Genomic DNA, 12,432 nt, shown 5'->3' with positions numbered 1-12,432 from the left:
GTTATACTATAATCATAAAGTTCAAATTTATTATTAAAAATTATTTTATTTATTATATATTAATAATCATTAATTATAGATGTATTTAAATCATATTCAGGGCCCATTTAATTAGCACCCTAATATATGAGATATCCATAACTAAAATTTAATAAATATTATCATAATAATCCCAGGTCAAAAACAAAACCTACTACCATATTTTTCAACGAAAATATATTTTTAACAAATATACAGAAATTATACTTATTAAGAGTTCTTTCATATATATTTTATTGATGTTTTAATTTTTATCAAACCGTTATATATATTGATGTATGTAGATTATTAATGTCTTTTTTAGCATACTATGACTAAAAAAAATTAGATTAAATTATAAATTTATATCTCAATATTATAATTTTTATCATAATGTAAATAGTTAAATTTAATCAAAATTCTTATTGTATTAATTATTTAATATATTGAAGTTTGATCATAATAAGTTGTCATGATATATATTAATTTTTCAAAAAATTTAAATTAATAAAAAATTATATCAATAGTTATATTTTTAACATGTCTCTTTATATAAGAGTTTTTTTTTTCAAAACATTTTCAAATGTTCACAAAAAGAAGCATCACAAAAAAAATTATTGTATATAAAATTACTAAATTTTAAAAAAGAAAAGTTTATTTTTTAATCATCTTATTGTAAAAAAATTTATCAAAATCTAATATATGTCTAATATTTAATTTTTTATTACCCTTTTAAATTTATGGGGGTTTTATCATTTAATTTTTTAAGGATACTTTTTATAAATATCTAAATTTTTTGAAATTTTTTTTGGTAATTTACTTTCTTGTAACAGAAAACTTTTGGAAACTAATTTATTTCGTTCTTAATTATGTGCGTGAAGAAAAGCTTTGTTCCTTATCCTATAGTGGAAAAAAAGAAATATTTAGTAATTAAAAAGAATAGCAGTATTAGAAAGATAAAACAAAAAGTCAGAATTTATATATTTAAATATTTTTTATTATTATATATTTTTGTAAAAATAATTAGTCGAAAAATAATATTACACATCTAATATGAATTAGACAATAAGACAATTACTAGCTACCCGGCCCGCTGCCTTTCCCAACATTTAATTATTTATTTATTGTTATTGCCAAAACTAACCCCAAAAAGCATATCACTTCTTCCTTCTCTTCTCATTATGCTTTTTTAGCCTCTCCTCTTATCGTTACCAATAATAACAAAACCCTTACAAGATCCAAACCAAAAAAGGCAAACAATTATGAAGAAGAATACCCTTTGTTCTGAAAATAACGATGTCTCATCGAAGAAGAAAAGAATAATAATCAAAGAACTTGTTCAAGGTCAAGAAGCTGCGACTCAGCTGAAGCTTCTTCTTCAGAACCCCATTGGCGACACTTCTCTCTCAGCTGAAGAGCTTCTTGGCAATGTCCTTACTTCCTTCGCTGAAACCCTTTCTCTTCTTGCTTCTAATCATTCCCAGGAACAACCTTGTCGCCATGATCCGTCGCGGTCGTCGGCAGATCCCAGCGATGATTATTCCGGAGGAGAATCTCACTGTATGACTCCGCCCAAAAAAGTTGGAAGAGGCTGCTACAAAAGAAGGTAAATAAAAATAGCTACTCTTTTAAGAGTAATGCTAAGGGTTAGTAATTTTTGTGATTGTTAGCCATCAACTAGTCATCAATGATAATTTGATGGTGTGAGATTGGTGTGAAATTTCATCCAATAGCTCATATTTCTCTGCTGGTTACATACTGGCCAAAATTCAATAAAACTGCTGGTCCTAAACTTTTTTCTTTTTTAATGGATGCATATTTGGCATGTAGCACCTCATATTTGACACAAACTTCCGTAAACATACACTTGTTATTTTGGAAAAATTTCAAATCTTCTTTAATAATTTTAATATATTTTTAATAATTAAAATTATTATTAGAATATAATTATTTTAAAAATATCTGATATATATTAGTTTTCTTTTCGGAAGGGGTGGGGCCCGGGGGTTGATTAAATTGTTCGCTAAACATGAAGTGTCAGATATGAATCTAACTAAAAGGGTTTCTGTTTTGTGCATTAGCTCATCACTAATTCAATGCAATAATGTTGTTGTTTTGTGGGTAGTTTGAGTTCCCAGCGTTGGGTTTCACTTCACATGTTTTGGGGATTTGTACGGAAGCACACGTACGGCAGGACATATAAAAATTCAAATTAACAATTATTAATATTTATTTATGAAAACTTTTTAGCAAAATAAGTTTTGATAATTCATATATTTTATATGAATATTGTATTGTTTATTGTGCTTGATAGAGAATGAAAAAGGAAAATAAGAGTAAGTTGTTCAATAAATAGTATATTAAAGGTAAAAACAACAGATATATTGAATTAAAATAAACTAAAAACATAGATGAACTAAAATGTTCCATTAACATGACAAATTCTGTGAATTAAAAATGAACAATATAGAGGAAAAGGGCTTGGCACATGTTTTCTGGGCGAATGAAAAATTTAAATACTAGAATTTGATAGAACAAGTATAGGGAGTAAACTTTTAAGGTGTAATCTATGGTGGCCACAAATTTTGGTGGTTATAGTGATTATAGACTTTATAAATCATTAAATGCTAAAATTTTCAATCATACAAAATGAAAAATTGAAGCATATTTTAGTTACAGTTCTATTAATAAATAATGACATGTTTATGGGTATGTAAATAAAAAAAAAATTAGACCATTTATTATATTTTTTGACAAAAAAATGGTTTATCATTTTCTCTCGCCGTTAGAAATGAAGTCGCTACCAATGTCCAAAATTAAAAAAATGGTAATATATAAAAATATTTACGTATATTGCATTAATCTTTTTTTCTCACGTTAATAAATAATTATTTATGTTTTATTTTTAATTACAATAATCATTTTATTCTGCAATAAAAAATTTAAAGCCTAAAGTTACTGTTATTAATTAAATTTTAATATTATATTAGTCAAGTGAAATTTAAAATTAATAATTTTTTTTGTAATTAATAATATTTTTAGATACTACCATTTTTTTTTTAATTTTGGACATTGGTAGCGACTACATTTTCAACGATGAGAAAAACGATAGACAATTTTTTTTGTCAAGAAATATAGTAAATGGTCTAATTTTTTTCTTTTATTTACAGACCCATAAACATGTCATTATTTATTAATAAAACTGTAACTAAAACGTACTTCAATTTTTCATTTTATATAGTTAAAAATTTCAGCCTAGTCACCAATAGCTACCAAAATTTGTAGGCACCATAGACTACACCAACTTATAATTAGTTAACATTAGCCATTGCATATTTTTTATTATTATAAAATTACTTTTTAATCTTATTTTTTGGAGGGTTATTAAATAAGTGATAAAATTGTGAAATAATAAGAAAAGAAAATATGAATAATTTTTATTGATTGATTGAATGATTGAATGATTGAATTGTGAAGGTGAAACTAAATATATATAGAGTATTGATTTAAGAAAGATAAAAATAAATAAAGATAAGATAAAAACAACTAAAGATAAGATAAGATAAAATAATAAAGACAAAAATTGTAATTGAATTTATGTATTCTGTTGGGTTGAATTTATAGACTATGAAACTTTTTTATTGTTGTTATGAGATAAGGTGAAAGAGTAGTTTAATATTAAGAATTCAGTATTGATAAATTTAAAATTTAGAATATAAAATTAATTCAAAAAAATTTACTGACATAATTGTTTGCAAAATGTTAACGTTTTATAGTTGGACTCAATTTAATATGATATCAAAAGATATTTATACCATAATGAATTATTGGACAATGGAGGAAGTTATGAGATTATATATAGGACTTTTTACAATAGATATTTATACCATAATTAATAATCTTAGTTTTTCTTGGATTTGCTTTTCGCTATGAGATATAATGATTTACAATAGATTGTGGCTGCTAGTTAGTTGTTGTTGTGTACCGCATGCTATTTTGCTCGAAAGCGACATGCATATATGCTATCTTTTTTAAAAGGATTTTGTTAGTTACATAATAATATTTTTAAATAATTTGAATAATAAATTTTAAAATTGATCTAATAAAATAAAAAATATTTTATTTTTAAATTATTTTTTAAATTTTAACATTAAAATAATTATTTGTATATATTTAATAAATTAAACATCTAATATATTTATTATTCACATTATTTAATATTTTTATTGTCTATCTATATTTTTTTATCTTAAATTTTTGATATTGGTTAATGGTAATTATTATTAGGAGGACTGAACACACATGGACCACAATCTCTCCCACTGCAGATGATAATCATGCATGGAGGAAATATGGAGAGAAAGAAATTCAGAATTCTAAATTTCCTAGGTAATTGTCATCATTATATTATTTATTTTCTTTTTTTATTTTCTCTCTAAATAGTCTGATCTTCTTGGTGTTATTATGTGGTTTATGGTTGCCATCAATTTCACCCTAATATGTCTTTGATATTATATTTAAAGAAAGTTTAGATAATAAGCAGAATTTTAATCAACATATAGTCAATAACTTCATTTTTTTAATTTTTTGAGAGTCTTTATAAAGACTTCTAAAATATTTTTTTTAAAATATTTTTAATAATTAAAATTTAACACATATAATCAATTAAATTGTGTTATTTTTATCAAAATTAAGTTAGACAATTTAATTTGACCGAGAAAATAGTGAATCAAATCTTAAATTTGTTTAAATTAATATTAGTTTTTATAAAAANATAAAAAAAATCATATTAATTTAAATCGATTTAAAATTTAATTCACTATTTTTCAATCAAATTATTTTGTTTGACCTCATTTTAATAAAAATAATACAGTTTAATTAATTATATGTATTAAATTTTAATTATTAAAAATATTTTAAAAAAAGATATTTTAAACATTTTTATGAGTGACTTTTTTATATTAACTACATATTAACTACAAAACTAGTAATCATGTTACATGATTCTTATATTTTAACTATGACTTTGACTTTTGACATCATTCATATTCTTCTGCAAATAATTGGTGGTAGTTTTGTTTGATAATTTTAATAAAATATCTTTAAGATCACTCATTGTCAAAAGAATTTAAGGTAATCTAATTACAATAATTGTAAACTAAAAAATTATGTTCAGGTACTTTCCTTAATACTTGATAATTATTAACAATAAAGTTTTTTACGTAAATGTCAAGAAAAGATATATTATAGAAAATTTAAGTTTTGTGATTTAAAATGTTTGAATTATAACTTATTATTATATTAAAATGCATTAAATTTTTAATGTACTAATTTTTATGTATCATATTTTAAAATAATGAGTATATTATTCTTTTTAATATTGGACTTCGAAGGGTCTAAAAAATATCTCACAGGAGCTCTTAAGAGCACCTTTACAAGTTTGGAGGAAAAAAAAACACAATTTTTTTTATTTATCTTATGAAAAAAGTTTATCTTGTGCTTTTCTTGAAGCTTGAGCAACCACCTCAAAATTAAATAGGAAAAGTCTAGGGATCAGCAGATTTATTGAATTTTGGCCAGCATGTAACCAACAGAGGAAAGTGAGCCATTAGATGAAATTTCACATCAATCTCACACCATCAAATCATCATTGATGGCTAATTGATGGCTAACAATCACAAAAATTACTGGTCCCTAGCATTGCTCAATTAAATATTACTAAACTCACGAGAAGAGAATATAATCTAAAGGCATGAAGTCATAAACATAAATAGCCTAAATTCTAATAATATACTAATCTATATATTCCTCATTATTTTCTTCAATGTAAACTTGATCATTACTGGGGCATATTCCTCTTCTTTTCCACTTGATGCGAAGCTTTGGAAGCTGCTGCATTTAATTTGTTCTGCCACCACAGTTGAAGGTTCTTTTCGATCCATATAAATGCTTCCCGAATCAAGACCACCATCACTATCTTCATGAAGTAAGAATGAAATGAAGTGGTTTCCTTATTTTCATGAGGGGTCTTCCTTGAATATGTGGCGTACTGATGCAGAAAGACCTGAACCATAGCTCTTTTAATATCTTTCTTTGTTCTATCGGATCATGCACCAACCTCTTTATGCAAATATTCAATGTCGTGTTGGCCGAAACATAGTTGATTCTTTAGTTTTGTTACTTGTCCTGGAATTTAAGTTGATGTGAAATGTGAGCTTCTTTATTTTATACCCAACTACATTCGTTTCTTGTGTTTTATTTCTATTTTAAGCTTCGCTTCTATATTATTATGACAGTAATTTCACGTTTTATGCATGTGTGGTTGGATTCAAAGTATGATTGAGACTATTGGTTTATTGTGCAACGTAATTTATTAATGATCTACAATTTGCACGCAGGAGCTACTTTAGATGCAGTAGAAAGTATGATCAAAATTGCCGGGCAATCAAACATGTGCAGAGGACACAAGAGAATCCTTGTATGTACCAAATCACATACATTGGCATGCACACGTGCAAAGCCACCCCTAATGATGCTCCATGTTTGGTCATGGTGGATTGTAAGGTACCAACTATAAAACAAGACACTACTCCTCCTCCTCCTTCTATGTTGTCAGATTTGAAGGATATTATTGAACCATACAAGCCTTCCATTATTATGCCACCAAATATGGTATCTAATGATAATGCAAACAATGTATATCCATGTCCAAGCTCTCAATGTTCGGATTTGGGGTGGATTTAGTTCATTTTAGGGAATCATGACTTTTTCTTGATTTTATCATTTTAGTTGTTTGAGATGGTTGAACTAGTGATCAATAGCGGTATAGTGATTATGGTATATATAAGAATAAAATCAATATTTTAATAGAAAAATAATTTGTCTGTTGTCTTTTTGTCTTTACTAATAAGATTGAAAATATTGTATATATTGTTTATTTTGTGCATTCTCCAGTGTTTATATCTTTGTCTCTATTTCAGTATTTGAAAGTAACACTAACCAACTGGAGCTTGAGCTCATCAAATGTGGGGCATATATATATGAATGTCTTGCTTATTATGATGCAGATCATATATATGAAGGTAAGGTAAATTGGTTAGTAGTGAATTATGTGAGATTTTTATCATTCTACTTAATCTATATATTCTTTTAATATAGAAGTTCCATATAAAACTTTTAATTGCCACCGTTCTTAAGACTTATTACTAAATTAATATATTTTTTAAATTATTTATTATTATGCCATTGCATTGTAGAGACACTAAAAAAAATCTGCCTCCATAAAAAATTATTAATGCTATACTGTATTAATACAGATATTTGTTAAATATATAATCATTTATGTGCATATATTTAATATATAACACGTTTTCTTATGCAAGAATTCTTTTAGACTTAAAATGTGAATTTTGTATAATGTTATTTTTTTTTATTTTAGAAATAATAAAAATTAAATTGTGTATCTTTTAATCTTAAATTTTGATATCATATCGTGATCAATCTCTCACTCCAAAATTTTAATCTACTAAATACATATACATAAATTGTTATATATTTAAAAATATGTCACTGTTTTGATACAGTATAGCATTAATAATTTTTTTATGGAGGCACGCATTCTTTTGTAGTGTCTCTACAATAGAATGGCATATTAGTAAATAATTTAAAAATATCAATTTGTACAAATAAAAAGAGAGGTTATAGTCAGTTAGAACTTAGAAGTTAGTTAGAGAGTTACTTATATGGATGGTTATGTGAAGTTGAGTTAGCATTATAAATAGTAAATTTCTATCAAGAATTCTTAATCACGTATTCAATAGATAACAATTTTTAAAAATTAAAAACACTATTGATGACTAATTGATAGTTACAAAACATAAAAGTTGTTGACCCTCTAACACTCCTCTTTTACTACGGAAATGTCTAAGGGCCAGCACTTTTTTAACAATTTAGCCAGCACTTAACCATCAAAAGAAAAGTGAATGATCTCTCATCATTGGATGTAATCTCACACCATTAAAAACATTATTGATGATTAATTGATAGTTACAAAACACAAAAATTACTTATCCCTAACACTCTTCTTTTACCACTATGGATCCATGGTTGATGAGGTTGAAGCAGTGGAGTATGTCGCCTTTGTAGAAGATAACTTCCTAACCTGACGCCACCTTGCTATATTATTTTCAATCTATGGTCAAGAATTACAAGATCACTTGGAGAAGGACACGATTTTCCTAATATTTGCAGGTACGCAAACTGAATCCAAACAATACGAAGAGTGGCGTGTTGATGACTACAATGTTACTTTCTGACTCTTTGCATATGCATCCTTCAAGCATCTGTTATTAGTTGTCATTTTGCACAAGAGGTATTAATCCACATTCATATTTACTTAGCTTCTCAAACAGAAATTTGAATTTGTCAATTACAACTAGAATTCAAATCGGTAAAGAAACTTAGCTCTAGATATGATTATCAATTTCGCTAGGAAGAAAATGGAATTTTTTAACAATGTAAACAATCGGCTGAAAATCTAGTCCAATACAGATAAAAAATAAAAAACAATCTCCAAATTATTCAAATAAAAAAAATCCATTCAATTAATCAAAAAATTTAACTATGCCAAACTGTAACCAATTTACCCAAACAGTTTTTCTCCTCAAATCTTCTATCACCCCACCTTCATCAATCGCATCCTCACCGGCAATCATCATCGCCTTCTGGGGTCATCATGTCGTCGCCTCTCAACAAGTAGTCCTCACCTCCGTGCGTCTCTCTCTCCCTCGCCGGCAGCCAACATCGCCGACCGGCTCTTCCTCCTCGTCGCGCGTCCGTCGTTCCCCTCGCGCCTCTCTCTCCCTCACCGGAAGCCAATCTCGGTGTCGGTTTCAACCACCGCGGGAAAGAACATCGACTCCGTACTCTCCCTTGACGCGCTGCTTGGCTCACCATCCACTATCACCGCGTGACGCTCACCCACTCACTAGAGATACTTGTTACCGGACTCCTTCTTAAATTCGTCGCTGGTTGGCACGACAGACACCATCATCGGTGTCGCACAATGCCCACTTGTTACTTCAATAGGTTAGTTGATGGCCAGAGTTTTAATTTTTAAAAGGAAAAGGATAGGGAGCCAATGCCTTAAGCGTACAATGTGTACAACAGAGGGTTAGAAAGTATTAGAGATATAATCATTAGTGTTATATTGTCCTGTCAGGTTATGCTTTTGGAATGAGTGGGTTCATGACATGGTATTGGAGTTCTAGATCCGAAAGGTCAAGAGTTCGATCCTTGGTGAACCCGAAAATCAATTTAAGCTTTTGGGATGAGTGGCTTTATGACATGAGATGTTTATTATTCTTGGTATTCAGATGGTTATTCTGAATAGTATAGGTGATGTTCATTTTATTCATGGACTAAAGATTTAGTCCATTTTATTCATGGACCAAAGATTTAGCCCATTGTACATATTGTACATTTAGGTCATTGGCTCCCTAACACTATCCTTTTTAAAAGAGTGTTCATAAAATGTATTTAGTTGAGTGAATGGATTTTGGCTCTTCTGTATATAATTTTATATGCTTGAATAAAATAGACTCGTTTGAAAGCTGCCATAAAAAAATACAAAAATAAAGGATAGAGATTTTGAGAGATTTTGAGAAGAATTAAAGGAGACAGATAATTTTATTGAAAAATTTTTAAGAAGAAAAGATATAATTACTAATTTTTTGTTTGTCAATTACATTTCTATTAAAATTAGTAGTATAAAAAATATTTTAAATTTAAAATTATCAAGAAAAAATAAAAAAATTATATAAGGATTAATTTGATTAATTTTTAAAATTTTAGGGATGAAAATGACTTACGCCTGAACTTTCAAGGACTATTTTAATTATAAATAACTATTTTACACCATGTGTCACTGATCTGATACGTGGCGTGCCAGTTGTCACTGATCTGACACGTCAACCAATTATCTTGTGACAGGTGGTATTAACCCACCACGTCTTCATGCCACGTGGCACTTAACATGATACGTCATCATCCAACTGATGGAAGAACTAACGTGACTAAGTCGTGTATCTTTTGGGGACGATTTCGATTAATTTATTTTTCGAAGACAAAAATAGAGATTGAAATATTTTTAAGAGACGATTTTAACTATTCACTCTTTTAAATAAGTTGTCAAACTAATTTGTCAAAGTTAAATTAGTAAGGTGGATGTCTCTGAAGGCAAGAATTCCAAATCTCTTTAGGATAATGAGAGTCTTCTAAAATGTTAGATGATGAAGCCCGTGAGAATTGGAGGAACCACTCTACACAAACTATTAGACCATCTTGTTAATATAATTACAAATTGAAGAAGGAAAGTAACTCAAATAAAGTGCGACTCCCAAAAGCCTTGTTTCACCTTTTTTTTTTTTCTTTAACCGAAAATAAAGAGACTCAAATCTATTTTTTAGATGAATATAAAAAAATTATACCATTTGAGTTATAATTTATTGACGTCTTATTTCACCTGTTTGATATATAAAATCTAAGACTTTCCATACAAATAAAAAAAAAGATAAAGATAATCTGACACATTACATAATAAACTTAGTGATCGCTAGAAAAAAATCGAATAAAAACAAAAATTGTTCCGAAAAATTTCAATTCAATTAATATAATTTACTTTTCTTTTGAAAATCAAAGGTATTGATAAAGAAATTAATAAATTTTAAAATATAATATTTTTAAAAATAAATTAAAATAATATTAAATACTAAAATTTATTTTTTAAAAGAGAAATTTCGTTAAGTCTACTCTAATTTTAACCAAAATCAATTATGTTTTTTTCTTTTCATTTGTAATAGTATATATTATTTTTAAACTTAAAATTTTTATAGTTTAGTGAAAATAATTTTTTATAGTTTAGTTTAATTTAATTATTTTTTATAAATATTAAAATTTAAAACTTAAAATCTAATGGTTTAAATTAGATTTCAATTAAATATCGAAGAAAGATATGCAATTATGAAAGCAGTAGTTAATCTTAAATCCCTTGGTGAATTAAAACCTTTAGTAACTTTATTAATTTTTAAGCTTAATTAATTAGCTGTATGCATTTAAGTGTCTTTTTGTGTGGAAAACTTTCTTTCTTTTGGTAGAAAAGTTTTCTTGTCACATCATTATCTCACATCAATCACTACCCCGTTAACTTCCCAACAATTTCCATTCATTTATTTATCCCTTTCTTCACTCCCAAACCTAAACTTCAAGCCCCTTTCTTTCTCTCTCTCATCCAAAACCCAATAGCAATTCTGATTCGACCCAGAAAAGGGAAAGATTCTCCAAACACAGAGGACCCTTTATTTGTAGGCAAAATTTTCAGAAAAAAACAGTGAAAAAATGGACAATACTACAACCCTTTGCACCAAAATAAATAGTGATAGTGAGAAGAGTAAGATAACAAGAGAGCTTCTTAATGGCCATGAAGCTGCAACTCAGCTGAAGCTTCTTCTTCTTAAGAATCCCAATGGAGGGTCTTCTCTCTCAGCTGAAGAGCTTCTTGCCAATGTCCTCAGATCCTTCAATGAAATCCTTTCCATTCTCTCTTCCCAAAATGCTGGGATTAAGGCGGCAGATGATTCTGATCAGTGTAAGAACAAAAGAACCGCCACAAAGACAGCAAGAGGAAGAGGTTGCTACAAAAGAAGGTTTGGTATACTTCACTGTGGATTTTTTTATTTAATTTTTCTTTATATAAATTTGGTTTCTGATATTTTATTTGCTGATATACTGTTGAGGCAAAATATGAAATTTAAGATAATAATTAAGATGTGAATCTGTAACATCCTATTAGCAAAGGTGGTTTTTTGGGTATGATTTGGGTTCACAGAAAGCAGGAGCAGGGTTTCCGTCTAAAAAATTGGGTATATAATTTGTACGGAAAAACTCGTACGGGTAACGGTTGCACTGAGTGTTTAACTGGCAATCTGCCATTATTGTTGTAACAAAGACATGGGAGAAACATCTTGGATTGTGCGTGTGTACAAAAAAATAAATAATATATTTGGAAGAATTTCAAATATTCATTTATAAAAAAGGAAAAGTTTAGGAGGCTAGCAACTTTATAGAATTTTGGCCAGCATGTAACCATCAGAGAAAGATGAGTCATTGGATGAAATCTCACATCAATCTCACACCATTAACTCATCATTGATGGTTATTTGATGGTTACTAATCACAAAAGTTGTTGGCCCCTAGCATTGTTCTATAAAAAAATATATAATATATATTAATTAAAATTAATAATTAAAATGATTGAAATATAGTGTTTTAGAAATATTTAATTTTTTATATTTTTTTAATAATTACTAGTTAGTCAACTAAATTTGGTTAAATTGGAAAGAATTTTAATGTGATGTT

At 27.7% G+C, this 12,432-nt stretch overlaps 2 protein-coding genes across 2 annotated transcripts in view; both read left to right on the top strand.

Annotated features, from left to right (window-relative positions):
• The first annotated feature begins 1,198 nt into the window (after window positions 1-1,198).
• LOC107459339 (WRKY DNA-binding transcription factor 70-like) lies at window positions 1,199-6,860 on the top strand. Its single transcript, XM_016077562.3, has 3 exons — window positions 1,199-1,624; window positions 4,306-4,407; window positions 6,417-6,860. The coding sequence occupies exons 1-3, from the start codon at window positions 1,281-1,283 to the stop codon at window positions 6,760-6,762; spliced, it is 792 nt and encodes a 263-aa protein (XP_015933048.1). The 5' UTR covers window positions 1,199-1,280; the 3' UTR covers window positions 6,763-6,860.
• A 4,370-nt stretch (window positions 6,861-11,230) lies between these two features.
• The window catches only part of LOC107459300 (probable WRKY transcription factor 70), a 4,587-nt gene continuing 3,385 nt past the window's right edge, over window positions 11,231-12,432 (top strand). The window contains exon 1 of the mRNA XM_016077515.3: window positions 11,231-11,720. Coding sequence (XP_015933001.1) covers window positions 11,413-11,720 — 308 coding nt within the window. The 5' untranslated portion in view covers window positions 11,231-11,412. The remainder of the gene's footprint in view (window positions 11,721-12,432) is intronic.

Source organism: Arachis duranensis, chromosome 7 (genome assembly GCF_000817695.3).
Source record: "Arachis duranensis cultivar V14167 chromosome 7, aradu.V14167.gnm2.J7QH, whole genome shotgun sequence".
Classification (NCBI taxonomy): Eukaryota; Viridiplantae; Streptophyta; class Magnoliopsida; order Fabales; family Fabaceae; genus Arachis; species Arachis duranensis.
Note: the sequence above shows the minus strand (reverse complement) of the source record. Positions and strands in the feature narration are given on the sequence as shown.

Coding starts and splice junctions, on each gene's coding strand:
- LOC107459339 (XM_016077562.3), top strand. CDS start 1,281: ATGAAGAAGAATACCCTTTGTTCTGAAAATAACGATGTCTCATCGAAG. Junction 1,625..4,305: donor AGAGGCTGCTACAAAAGAAG/GTAAATAAAAAT, acceptor AATTATTATTAG/GAGGACTGAACACACATGGA. Junction 4,408..6,416: donor CAGAATTCTAAATTTCCTAG/GTAATTGTCATC, acceptor ATTTGCACGCAG/GAGCTACTTTAGATGCAGTA.